Source organism: Leptodactylus fuscus, chromosome 11 (assembly GCF_031893055.1).
Source record: "Leptodactylus fuscus isolate aLepFus1 chromosome 11, aLepFus1.hap2, whole genome shotgun sequence".
Lineage (NCBI taxonomy): Eukaryota > Metazoa > Chordata > Amphibia > Anura > Leptodactylidae > Leptodactylus > Leptodactylus fuscus.
Window position 1 is genome coordinate 44,762,738 of NC_134275.1, and position 12,741 is coordinate 44,775,478.

At 41.1% G+C, this 12,741-nt stretch overlaps 1 protein-coding gene across 1 annotated transcript; it reads left to right on the forward strand.

Moving 5' to 3' along the window:
* Nucleotides 1-767: 767 nt before the first annotated feature.
* LOC142184765 (ficolin-2-like) lies at nt 768-8,473 on the forward strand. The gene is made up of 9 exons (XM_075259828.1): nt 768-849; nt 1,348-1,440; nt 1,802-1,846; nt 2,152-2,187; nt 4,030-4,068; nt 4,572-4,699; nt 5,384-5,513; nt 6,365-6,499; nt 8,223-8,473. Exons 1-9 carry the CDS (start codon nt 768-770, stop codon nt 8,471-8,473), a joined length of 939 nt encoding a protein of 312 aa, XP_075115929.1.
* The last annotated feature ends 4,268 nt before the right edge of the window (nt 8,474-12,741 follow it).

A 12,741-nucleotide genomic window follows, 5' to 3' on the forward strand; every position in this document is an offset into this window, starting at 1 on the left:
TGACTTCAACACATTTATTCCACCTGACCTCCAGTGATCGGATGCCCTCAGAATAGAAGGAGACTTCTCTGCTGTTGTCGCTTCTTTGACTCTTTATCATCAGATTGGCCAAAACTATACTTGGCAGTAAGAAGAAGGATCATCTCCATATACAGCGATCATCCTCAGCTTTCTAATCCTGACCGAACATACTGGAGGTAGAGAACTTACTGAACACCCCTTGTAGCAGCACAGAAATGTCCTATTATCTCCTGAGTGACCAGCATAAGGGCCCCTTCACACGGAGTAAACGCGCCGCGCATTGTGGCGCGTTTACGGCGCGTACACGCGCCGTAAACGCGCCACAATGCGCGGCGCGTTTACTCCGTGTGAAGGGGCCCTAAAGCTGGAAAATGCAAAAATCCAGTATTAAACAATACAACATTAGTATAAACCACCAGATATGTTAATCAATGGCTCAGACTACAGCAGGGATCTTTATGGGGGACACTGCATTAGGTCATCAATATCCATATCCCGGATAACCCCTTTAATTCTGGGAATTGTTAAGATGTCACCGCCATACTGATAACTTACTACGTTACACAAACAGCCGGGTCCTCTGCGCTTTATTATCTCCCGACAAATCAATATGGGTCATTGTCCTCATTACATCATTTCCTCGAATAGCGCCCAGTATTTCCAGTAGGAAGGGTCATAGAGGACACTGGTTAGCTTTATAAACTCCGCCACGACATAAGAGAAGAGCAGCAGTCAGAGAAGCAGCCATGATCCTCTCACCACCAAACATACTGGGCCTCCTGCTCACTACCATCTTCATCTGCAGCCAGGCACAAGACACCTGCACAGGTAAGTGACACTCACATTTGGTGACAGACGCCTTGAAGAAATGATTCTACATATGACGTCTTGTCACCCATGTGGGACAGCTTCAACATTTCTTTTTACACCTCATTGACACCATTTTTTATTTTTGTTCATAAATGGAGTTAAATATTGTGATAACTTTAGAGTATGAGTCATTCTGTACACAGTAATCCTAGTCTGCATAGTTTGATTTATTTAGCACGGCCTCCATTACTGTGGTTTGTTTTACTATATTTATTAGTCAAGTAGAATATGCAATGCTGTGATCACTTATATGATATCCCGCATCGCTTCTGTATAGACCATCGGCACTTTGTGATCGTGTGGGGAAAGAGGGTGGCCAATGATGCGACCCACGCTGCCCATATGTCTACTTCTTCTGTAAGACACATGTCCAGGAAATGCAGAATCTGTTCTGTTGAATATTGTATCATTTGTTTTTATGTATCATAAGGGATATCATGTTTTTGGAATTTACAGGGGGCACAGAGCGGGTGACTGTACTTCCTGGGTGTCCTGGGGCTCCGGGTGCCCAAGGAGCTAAAGGAGAACCTGGATTATCAGGAGAAAGAGGTGGGTGACTAATACTAGATTGGCAAAATAGCCATAATTCTCATGGAGGGTCCGAAAAATTTGTAAATCTCGCAGAGTTTAAGCCTATTGTACATTTTGTAACTTAAGCACAAGAAAGTTGGCAGTGCAGAGGTAGATTGGGAAATATACAAGGAATGTTCCCAACGTAGCAGCTACCAATGTAATGTTTCTGCTGGTCATAGTATTTACTAAGGCTTATTCGGGTGTATTTATCTAAGGAGACTTCTCCAAGCAATATTCACTGAAATGTCTACAGATAGTATCTGCTGAGACTTTTCTCTAGTAAATTACACTGAACATTTTGATCTATGGTTATACTATGTTTGCTTTTATTATTCAGGTTCTCAAGGAAGTCCAGGGAAGGCTGGCCCACCAGGGGTGAAAGGTTAGTGACAGTGTCAGATGGTTGTCTTTAGAGTGCAAAGAAAAATACTCCAAAGCCACCTCACAGAAGATCCTCACTGTACCAGCTTCTATAATATCCCTCACTACCAGAGACATTGGCTTGGCATCATATCTAGGTTTTCATTAACTGATATTTCACGCTCCATTTTTATGGTTTCTTCTGATCTGTTCTCATTCTCCTTTGTTGCTACTTTACATCACCTTACGCCTCCATTTGTCATAATATATACATCTACATATTGTAGCTATATGAAGGTATCATTTAAAATCTCTTTCATATTGTAGGAAATCCTGGTGCTCAAGGGCCTCAAGGACCTAAAGGTAAAGCGATAGACTCTTTATCAATTATTAGTTACTGTGGTTACACCGTTGATGCACATGGCTTACACAAGTGGCTTACACAAGTGGCTTGCACAAGTAGCTTACACACGTTGTATTGAATGCACTAAGGACACCGCCATAGTATTTTATTTTCGGAAATATAGGCTGACATTGGTTCTCAGGAGATGTAGCAATAAAATGATTTGGAATTAGACACAATTTTGCAGCCTGGCTTTTAGGCAAGAATCTTGAGATTTCAAAATCTAATAATATTTCTATTGTCACATGGAAGTTTCTCAGTTACCACCATCAACACTTGTTCAGTTGGAAAGCCTCTGTGAATACTCAATGAACTTCTGGCCACATGGACATGTGAGCCAGGCAAACATTGAGCACTCTGAAGGGGGAATGCATGACATTTCATCCTGACCATTTCACAGGTTCTTCATTTAGAAGAGGACCAGGTTACCCAACACACTAATACGGACTTTACTCAAGACATTGCCCAACAAAAACATGTCAAGTACCTACTTATTACAACAATTGGTGTAAGAATTTGACAATACGACGATGTCATCTGAAAGTTATGTACTCTGACCACCTGCTGTAAACTTCTCCCTTAAACTACTCAACCAGCTCCATCAACTTACTTCACCATGAGTTGTAGTTCCCAGTTTCAATAACTGAGAAGATAAATCAGTCCTCCGCAGAGCTTTTCGCTCAAATTCTTATCAATATGTCCAACTACAACTTCTTCCCATCCTGACCAGGCTAACTGCAGGGTACAGCCCTGAAGTCCCCACTGACAATCTCCATTCCAGTGGCACCAAATACAAGTGATGATTCCATTTATTCCTTTGGGTTACAATTGAGGCTCCAATGTCTCCATTCATTCCTTTTGGTGATCTCCTATACTTTCTCCATCATCCTTCCTGAGACCTCTTCAGATAGTATCTATTGATTCTTCTCCAAGTAGTATTTACTGAGTCTTCTTCAGGTAATATTTACCAAAACTTAAGGCAAAAATTCCAGGCAATACTTTCCAATACTTCTGCAAGGCTCCTTTGGGTGTATTTATCAAACTAGACTTCTTCAGGTAGTATCTCTTCATTCTTCTCCATGTACTATTTACCAATACTTATTTCGGTTATATCTCATAATTTTTCTCCAAGTACTACTTACCGAGTCTTCTTCAGATAGTATTTTCTGGGAATACTTCAGGTATTATCTATTGAAACATTCTCCAAGTAGTATTCACTGACTTTTTATATAATATATATATATATATATATATATTATATATATGATAGTTTATACAATGTTTGTTTGTATTTTTATATAGGTCCTCAAGGAAGTCCAGGAAATACTGGGCCACCAGGGATAAAAGGTAGATGTAAGGTGGTTGTGTATAGAGTACATAAATAAGTGCTCCTAACACATGTCAACCTCCTAAAAGGACCTCACCATAACCCCCATGATAAAACACATTGGAGAGACTTGGCTTCACTGCTACACTTTCATCTATTCATCTTTTCCATTCTCCTTTTTCATGGTTCCTCCTGGTCTGTTCTTCTCCTCTGTTGCTACTTTCCCCATATTTCTCCATTTATCACATATATGCACCTCTACATACTGTAGTCCTATGTAAATATACCATAATTTTAATTTTCTCTTTTAATGCAGGAGATCGAGGGGTCACGGGGCCTCAAGGACCAAAAGGTGAAGTTACACTCTGATATCTTTTACTTGTTCAATTCCATTGATTTCTGTGTATGATGTAACCAATGTCAAGCTACACTGTATAAGAAACATCTCATATATTTTCTTTCTTGTTGTGCGCAGGAGATAAGGGAGATCCAGGCTCTCCAGAAGCGGTGTATGGTGAGTGATGGTCCATAAGACTGGCCACATACCTTTGATAGGTTTTAGCAAAATTCAACAGTTTCAGGGAAAAGAAAGGTTGGACAACCGATGGTACAATCCGGTACAGACAGATTCCACTTTATCTATTTCTATAACCTGCGCTGCCAAGTTCATACATGTTTATGGGGGTTCAGGAGGCTGGCCAGACAAAAGTGTAGTGTGAGCTTAAGGCTGGTGTGCTCCAGGTATCTGTAAGAAAGATGGAGATGTAGGGTGGTTCTTCTTGAAAAGTTTTGGATAATGGAGGTTCTACTTAGGCTACAGATTTAGAAAACCATCTCTAAAAGATTTTAGAGATCGACAGAGATCTAAGATGAGAAGACTGATGTATGAATCCACCAAGTTTTCATGGAGTATACCAGAACTCAAACTTTGTTCAACTAACTTGGAGAACTGAAATATTACAGTGTTCTCATAGCTTCCACGTCTTCTTTCCTTCTCCTTATTCTTGTGTCTTACAGCTGCTCGGGACTGTAAATCCCTTCTGGAGAAAGGTTTTACCTTCACTGACTGGTACATTATATATCCTGATGGAAATCAACCGCTCAGAGTCCTATGTGATATGGAGACCGATGGTGGCGGCTGGATTGTACGTCTTCTCTTGTTTTTATATGAATTGATGAGTATTATACAAGTTGTAATGAAAACTTTTGGACTTAGCAGAGCACCATAGGGAGGCTCAGTGACATAGAGGATAGCAGTGTAACAGTACAGCAATGGAGTCTTAGAATCTGACGAAGAGCAACATCTGCAGGAGTTCTCCATGTGTTTGTGTGGGTTTCCTCTAAGGAATTCTATTTTCTCATAGTAGAGACTGTCAATGACAACAATGTCTTTAAAGTGCTGTGGAATATGTGGCAGACAAATATATAGAGGAGCACAATTAAAATGGAGCCTCTTACAGGAAAATCGTTCGCCTCTACTTTGTCTAGCTACTAGAGATGAGCGAGTACTGTTTGGATCAGCCGATCCGAACAGCACGCTCCATAGAAATGAATGGATGCACCTGGTACTTCCGCTTTGACGTCGGCCGGCCGCTTAACCCCCTGCGTGCCGGCTACGTCCATTCATTTCTATGCGAGCGTGCTGTTTAGATCGGCTGATCCGAACAGTACTCGCTCATCTCTACTAGCTACCAATTTATTAACAACTTCACTACCATATGAAATAGTCAATTCTTTTAGGTACTTTCTGCAGATTACAAGATGGTGGGCGGGAGATCTAACAAAAGTAAAAGACAACAGTCCACATTTCAGCATCTGTTTCTTTGTAGGTCTTCCAGAGACGTTACGATGGTTCTGTTAATTTCCTACGTGATTGGAAATCCTACAAGATGGGATTTGGTAATCGCCTATCTGAGTTCTGGCTGGGGAATGAAAATATTCACAAGATAACTTCATCAGGTAAAAGATCATCAGGCCTTCTTATGACTGAGACAGGGGAGATAAAAAGAGACGCCAAGCGAGGTGGGCTCATCATTGGTAGTACCTAGCATCCACACTAACGTCTGAAGATGGTGAGTGGCACAGAAGACGACTTCATTGCCAATTCTTGCGGCCGCAGAGAGGGACGCCAAAGCCTTTGGATCTTATCTCTCCATCTTCTTCCTTCTCTCTCACAGTCAGTATTCTAGGGCAGTTTTTCACATACCGGTCCCCGCTTCAGTCATTCTTTCCAACTATTAGAACCTGTTTTCCAGGAGACTTGGAAAATATTCATATTAACTCGTTTTTTGGGGGGGGGGGGTTTACAAACAAAGCCCCACCTTTTACGTAGCATGACACATCTCTATTTTTTGTGTGCTTTGCTCCTTTTTGTGACGTGAACACAAAATGTGCTGGTCATGCCTCATTTTTGTGATGCGACTAGCACATACAGTGCCTATATCATATATTATGACTGAGAGCTCAGCAGATCCAGCATTCTATCATGTGATTTGCTCATTTTTCTTAGTACCTAAAAAGTCATCCATCTAAGGCAATTTTGTGGAGGGTGGGATAAGTAGTCAACCTCTTTCAGTACTGTACCTTTAACGGGTTCAATAGGCGCAGATGTCCATAAGGTATATAATGGGCCATAACATGTCTCTTCCCGATAGGAAGAAACCAGGACTTTAAATAATCCATTATAGGTGGGGGCCTGCTACAGATTTTGTATTGGGGCCATGGAGCTCCATGTTATATAAAGGTTGTGCTGTGAGTTCTCACGCACCTATAGAAATGTATTGTAAAGGAATTCTTTACTTCTGTCACAGGTACATGGGAGCTTCGCATTGATCTGCAAGACTTCGAGTTTGTAAACTATTTTGCTAAGTACAACTCATTTAAAGTGATGGGAGAAAGTGAGAAATACAAGTTGGTACTCGGAGTATATACCAGTGGAGATATAGGTAAGGATCAATGGTAGTAACATCTGTATGGTGGAGAAGTCCTGGACGTCACTATGATATAATCCCAGACTAGTCACAGACATCACTAAAATATACAGTTGTGCTAAAAAGTTTGCATACCTCGGCAGATTTGGGGGGGGGGTCAAATGTTCACAGACCCCAGTTCTTAATACCATATGTTGTCCCTCTAACATCAATGACAGCTTGAAGTCTTTTGTGGTAGTTGTGTATGAGGCTCTTTATTTTCTCAGATGGTAAAGCTGCCCATTCTTCTGGGCCCTGTAAATTCCTGGGCTGTCTTACACGTCCTGCTAGAGATCTCCCCAGAGTGGTTCAATGATATCGAGGTCAGGAGACTGAGATGGCCACTCCAGAACCTTCACTTTCTTCTGCAGTAGCCAATGACAGGTCGACTTGGCCTTGTGTTTTGGATCATTGTCATGTTGGAACGTCCCATGTGCAGCTTCCTGGCTGATGAGTGCATATTTGCAGTCTCCAGTATTTGCTGATAACACGCTGTATTCATCTTTCCTTCTACTTTGACCAAGTTTCCTGTGCCTTTGAAGCTCACACATCTCCACACCATCAGTGATCCACCTCCGGGCTTTACAGTAGGAATGGTGTTCCTTTCATCATAGGCCTTGTTGAGACCTCTCCAAATGTAACATTTTATGGTTGTGGCCAAAAAGTTTGATTTTTGTCTCATCATTCCTTGTTCCAGGAGTTTTGAGGCTTATCTGTGCTGTTTGGTGTATTGAAGGTGAGATTCTTTGTGGCATTTGCACAGTAGTGTTTTTTGTACTTTCTGGATACTCAACCATGCAGCCCATTCATCTTCAAGTGCCTCCTTATTGTGCATCTTGAAACAGCCACACCGATAGTTTTCAGACAATCCTGAATTTCAGCTGATGTTATGTGTGGGTTTTTCTTTGCATTCTGAAAAAATTTCTAGGCAGTTGTGGCCGAAATCCTGGTTGGTCTACCTGACTGTGGTTTGGTTTTTACAGAGCCCCGGAGTTTCCATTTGTTAATCACAGTTTGCACACTGCTGACCGGCATTAGCAATTCCTTGGAGATCTTTCTGGATCCCTTTCCTGGTTTATACAGTTCAACTACAACTTCTGGGCATGTTATCAGGGGGGTATGGGAACTTTTGAACAGGGTCATTTTTTGGTTGTCATTATGATTTAAAAAGAGAAAACACAGAAGTATGACAATAAATGGCTTCACCCAACCACTAACCATGAGTGGAGAAAAAGTTTTTGTGTTATCATTCATATTCTTTGAAAAAAAGTTAAAAAAAATCTGCCGGGTATGTAAACTTTTTAGCATAACTGGATTTGCATCCTAACCTAGTCCTTAATGTCACTATAACATACTTGTATCCTAGACTAGTCATGGACCTCACTATAATATACTTGTATCCTAGACTAGTCATGGATGTCACTATAATATACTTGTATCCTAGACTAGTCATGGGAATCACTATAATATACTTGTATCCTAGACTAGTCATGGACGTCACTATAATATAGTTGTATCCTAGACTAGTCATGGGCATCACTATAATATACTTATATCCTAGACTAGTCATGGACGTCACTATACTATACTTGTATCCTACTTGTATCCTAGACTAGTCCCGGACCTCACTATAATGTACTTGTATCCTGGACTAGTCATGGACGTCACTATAATATGTATCACTTGTATCCTGGTGCAGGAGATTCTCTGTCGTACCACAATGGGATGATGTTCTCTACTCTGGACCAAGACAATGATGCTGATACTAGAAATTGTGTGGATTTGTACAAGGGAGCCTGGTGGCACAAGGTGTGCCATGTATCCAACCTGAATGGACTGTACCTTCCTGGGAAACATGAATCCTTTGCTAATGGAATAACCTGGCAGTCAGGAAACGGTTATAACTACTCCTACAAGAGGTCTGAGATGAAGATGAGACGTGTGAAGTAGAGGAAAGGCTCAGAACTTGAGTCGTCCTCTTATGTAAAGCTATAAAAATGTCGGCCCACCTGGTTTTTAGTTATTTACTACTAGTAAATCTGGTGACAATGAAAATGGCCATCATTATTGCTGTGGCAGGAGTTGTCAACCAGCCTTTCTATAAGCTCTTTATCATAATGGACAAGTTAGACAAGAAGGGAATCACAGACTTATATTTATGGCCAATTCTACATGAAATTCTCGGTAACATATACGTCTACATGACTTTGGATATGGGATGTCCCTCACTCCTACCTAAAACCACCCAAACTACGGTAAATAATGACTTTGGAATAAATGCACAAAACACTTTATTTTGGTTGTAAAAATGGCCACAGCTTTATTAAACTCACAGAAGTAAAATAATGACAGAAGGAGTCAGGTGAAGTGCTAGACCATTGGGATTCACGAATACTGTGAGATCCCCAGCTGTCTGACATACAGCACCCGGCCAGACAGCAATAAATAAATAAAGGGGGGCAGCACGCTCCGGCTTGCAATTCTAACAGAGCCAGTACACTTTAAGGGCACCAACGACCCTGTGCTTAACCACTGTGCCCGCCTCTGGATGACGTTACTATTACGACATCCTTCAGGCTGGCCATTTCTAAAGCTCAGCCTGTTCACCACCATGAGGTTTAACCTCCTCTATTAGTTAAAATAAGTCTACAATAACTTGCCTGCAACTTCCACCTGACTCCTCAACCGCCACAGAAGAGGCCATTTGACACCTTAAATGGACTCGACCGCCACCAAACTGAGTAGGAATGCACTAGCCTCTAGAAACCTTACATACTACAAGTCCCCATACTACCTGCCCGACAATACCAAGCTATGAATGTGGCTGAAAATGCAACAAAAGTGATCTGGCTGTAGTCAGAAACTAGTAAAGAGAAATAGACTATAACACTGAAATTGCCATAAATCAGTATACATGGGGATACCGCCCTACCACAAACATGTAATTGCCAACCATATATGCACAGAAGTACCTACATCCCACTTATGAGGTGTGAGGTTCCACTTATGGTGGTAACTGTATACACATGATACAGATGTATATACCATGTACAAGATAACACCTCTTCAAGGAATACCTCTCCCACTAAAAACTAGAACTGTCGATTTACATACATTGGCAACCCTATACCCACTGATACTGCAAGGAAAGACATAGAGAGTATAAAGAAGGGAAGAGAGAAGTACTTGTGGTGCTGTGGCTTCTCCAGATACTACAGCAACCCCAGGGCACTTACTGGAGTGAAATAACCCTCCATTGTTGTTTGATGGGTCACAACCACATTAACAGCAAAACAAGCCATTGAATGATGCTTAGAATGATGAGAAGAAGCCCATGATCCGCTTGAGATACCGTAGTCTCTGAAGGCAGTGAGAAGGCTGTAATGTCATCTCTCAATCATTTTCAGAGCACTTGATGACCTTTACCCTTAGCCGCATGCACCGACCCAAGGGCACCAAGACTGAAAGTAGAAGCTGAAATTTTCGTCTTTGCTGGACATGGAACAGCACCATGCTGATGCTGCCCGTTCCGCAAGGAAGGGGGGGGGGCGGCATAGGCCTATATAACTCCTGCACACAGAGCATGGGGTTATCATGGTAAGCAGTGCTGGGCTCCATTCACTAGCTGGCTGCGATAGACACTGTACGGCACTGGCCGTATCACACGGTCAGCAACATGAAGAGAAACATGAGTTGGTCAATATAAGTGGTCATATATCTTCACTAAGAAAAGTACAAATCATCAGAAAAGGTCCTTGAAGCCATTAGATTTTTATTAAAACATGTTTTGGTTTTTTTTTGTATTTTTTTTTTAAACATTTTAAATAAAATGTTTTTCTCTCCCTCCAGCCGCAACCAGCTCCAGCTCGGAGGGTCCTTGAAGCCATTAGATTTTTATTAAAACATTTTTTTTTTTTGTTTTTTTTTATATTTAAACATTTTAAATAAAATGTTTTTCTCTCCCTCCAGCCGCAACCAGCTCCAGCTCGGAGGGTCCTTGAAGCCATTAGATTTTTATTAAAACATGTTTTTTTTTTTTTTTTTTTTAATTTAAACATTTTAAATAAAATGTTTTTCTCTACCTCCAGCCGCAACCAGCTCCAGCTCGGAGGGCTCAATTTAGTGCACAGGCATGTGAAAAATGACAGCCATGACCCTAGGGACTTACCCTAACAGGGTCTTCTTAAATTTAATTAGTTTGGCGTAACCAGGGGGTCTGTTACTCTGACGGTTATCCCTCCACACCCAGGGGGCCATACCTCCGATGGTCACCCCTCTACACCAGGGGGCCATACCTCCGATGGTTACCCTTCCATACTAGGGGGCCATACCTCCGATGGTCCCCCCTCCCCACCAGGGGGGTCATACCTCCGATGGTTACCCCTGCACTGGGCTACACCCAAGGTGGTTGCCAATTAAAAGTAACTTCAAGGACCCAGTAAAAAACTTATTTAATGTCAATAGTACGAATTATGATGCACAACAATAGCTATAGTTTAGGATTACATTTAGTATTAAGAAAACCCATTAGTAAATAACTATATTACATTCTGTTATACACGTTTGAAGAAGTGGCAACCTCCCCCCCCAAAAAAAAAAAAAAAAAAAAAAAAAAAAAAAGCAAAACAACTTGTTAGTGTATCGCAAACCACCTGTTACATAGTGGCTTGGAAGCACTTGTATGCATCCCACTCCTAAGCAATCATGTCATTTAGGGTTACATAATAAGGCAAGGCCAGTGACAGTAACAAAGTACAACACTGGCCTAAAAATTGGAGCCCCAGACACACCAGGTCCTCTCTTCTACTCGTACTAGATCACTCAGCTAGTTAGACATTTGTGTACAGTATTGTACTTATGTTGGGACTATGCATGAAAATCCCTTTATATATATATATATATATGTAACAGAATGAAATTAAAGGTGCTCTAAAAGAAACAATAACTTACATGGCTCACCCTAAATACTGTACAAGCAATAATACTAAGTCATACCAGCTCCAGAATAATCCAGAGTCAGTAATAAGGAAAGACCTAGCAGCTGAATTATACTGTTATAGGACCCCACTGAGAAATATCCCATCATATAGTATATACCATAGTAATGGGACCGGCTGCAGTGTATGATGTAACATAACATAATGGTGATCCATATACTTATCTGGATACAGACTGTAAATGCTCTTAAGACACCGGCTACATGAAGACTAAGAAATACAATAATCCGGTGCAGTATTTGTCTGATATCCATTGTCTAAGTGTGTTGGGCCCTAATACAGAGGTCATAAATAGAGCAGTAGGAATAACAACACAAGCAAAAATCTGTCTGCCAATCTGTTCCATCACACCAAATTACCCCCAGCCGCAAGCACTGGCTCAGGGGAAACTAACCACCATGTTCCCCACTGTTTACAATTTCAACCAGCTCCAAGAACCCCCCACCAATTAAAAATGACCTGTATACAGTATGGCCAGTATATACAGTATGACCTGTATACAGGCCTGAGAAAGTACATAGAAATGATCAACTTTAACTTATCCCCAGCATAGCCAGTATTAGCAGAGCTGGAGACATATACAGGGAGTATCAGTGCGGCCTCCATTACCCTCACCACACTGTACCAGGCTGTCTCTCTCTCACCACAGGACCTCCATTACATGTGTCCTCTCAGCTCCACCATAGACAGACCCTCAGTCCGCAGCACTCATGAACAGCCTGTATTATATAGTAGTATATATGAGATATCAGCCATGTCTGCAGTGTCTATGGTAAATACATGTATGGACATGTGTGACTGTATATATCCTGAGGTAATATTGCAGTATATATATATATATATATATATATATATATATATATATATATCAGCAGTGTCTATGGTAAATACATGTGTGGACATGTGTGACTGTATATATCCTGAGGTAATATTGCAGTACATATACATACACATATACACACATATATAAATATATACACACATATACACATACACACATCAGCAGTGTGCAGTAAATACATGAGGGGACGCTGTAGCTGTATATATGAAATTTCCCCAATGTGGGACTATTAAAGGATTATCTTATCCTGAGAAATATAGTAATATACATATGATATATCAGCCATGTCTCCAATGTGTGGTAACTACAGGAGGAGACTCAGCCATGTCTCCAGTGTGGTAAATACTGTACATGAGAGGACTCTGTGACTGCAGACATCT

What these genes read in the sequence shown, in the direction of transcription:
- LOC142184765 (XM_075259828.1), top strand. Translation starts at nt 768, where the DNA reads ATGATCCTCTCACCACCAAACATACTGGGCCTCCTGCTCACTACCATC. An exon ending in CTCTCCAGAAGCGGTGTATG is followed by an intron (nt 4,069 to 4,571) that starts GTGAGTGATGGT and finishes TGTGTCTTACAG; the next exon opens with CTGCTCGGGACTGTAAATCC. An exon ending in ATATACCAGTGGAGATATAG is followed by an intron (nt 6,500 to 8,222) that starts GTAAGGATCAAT and finishes ATCCTGGTGCAG; the next exon opens with GAGATTCTCTGTCGTACCAC.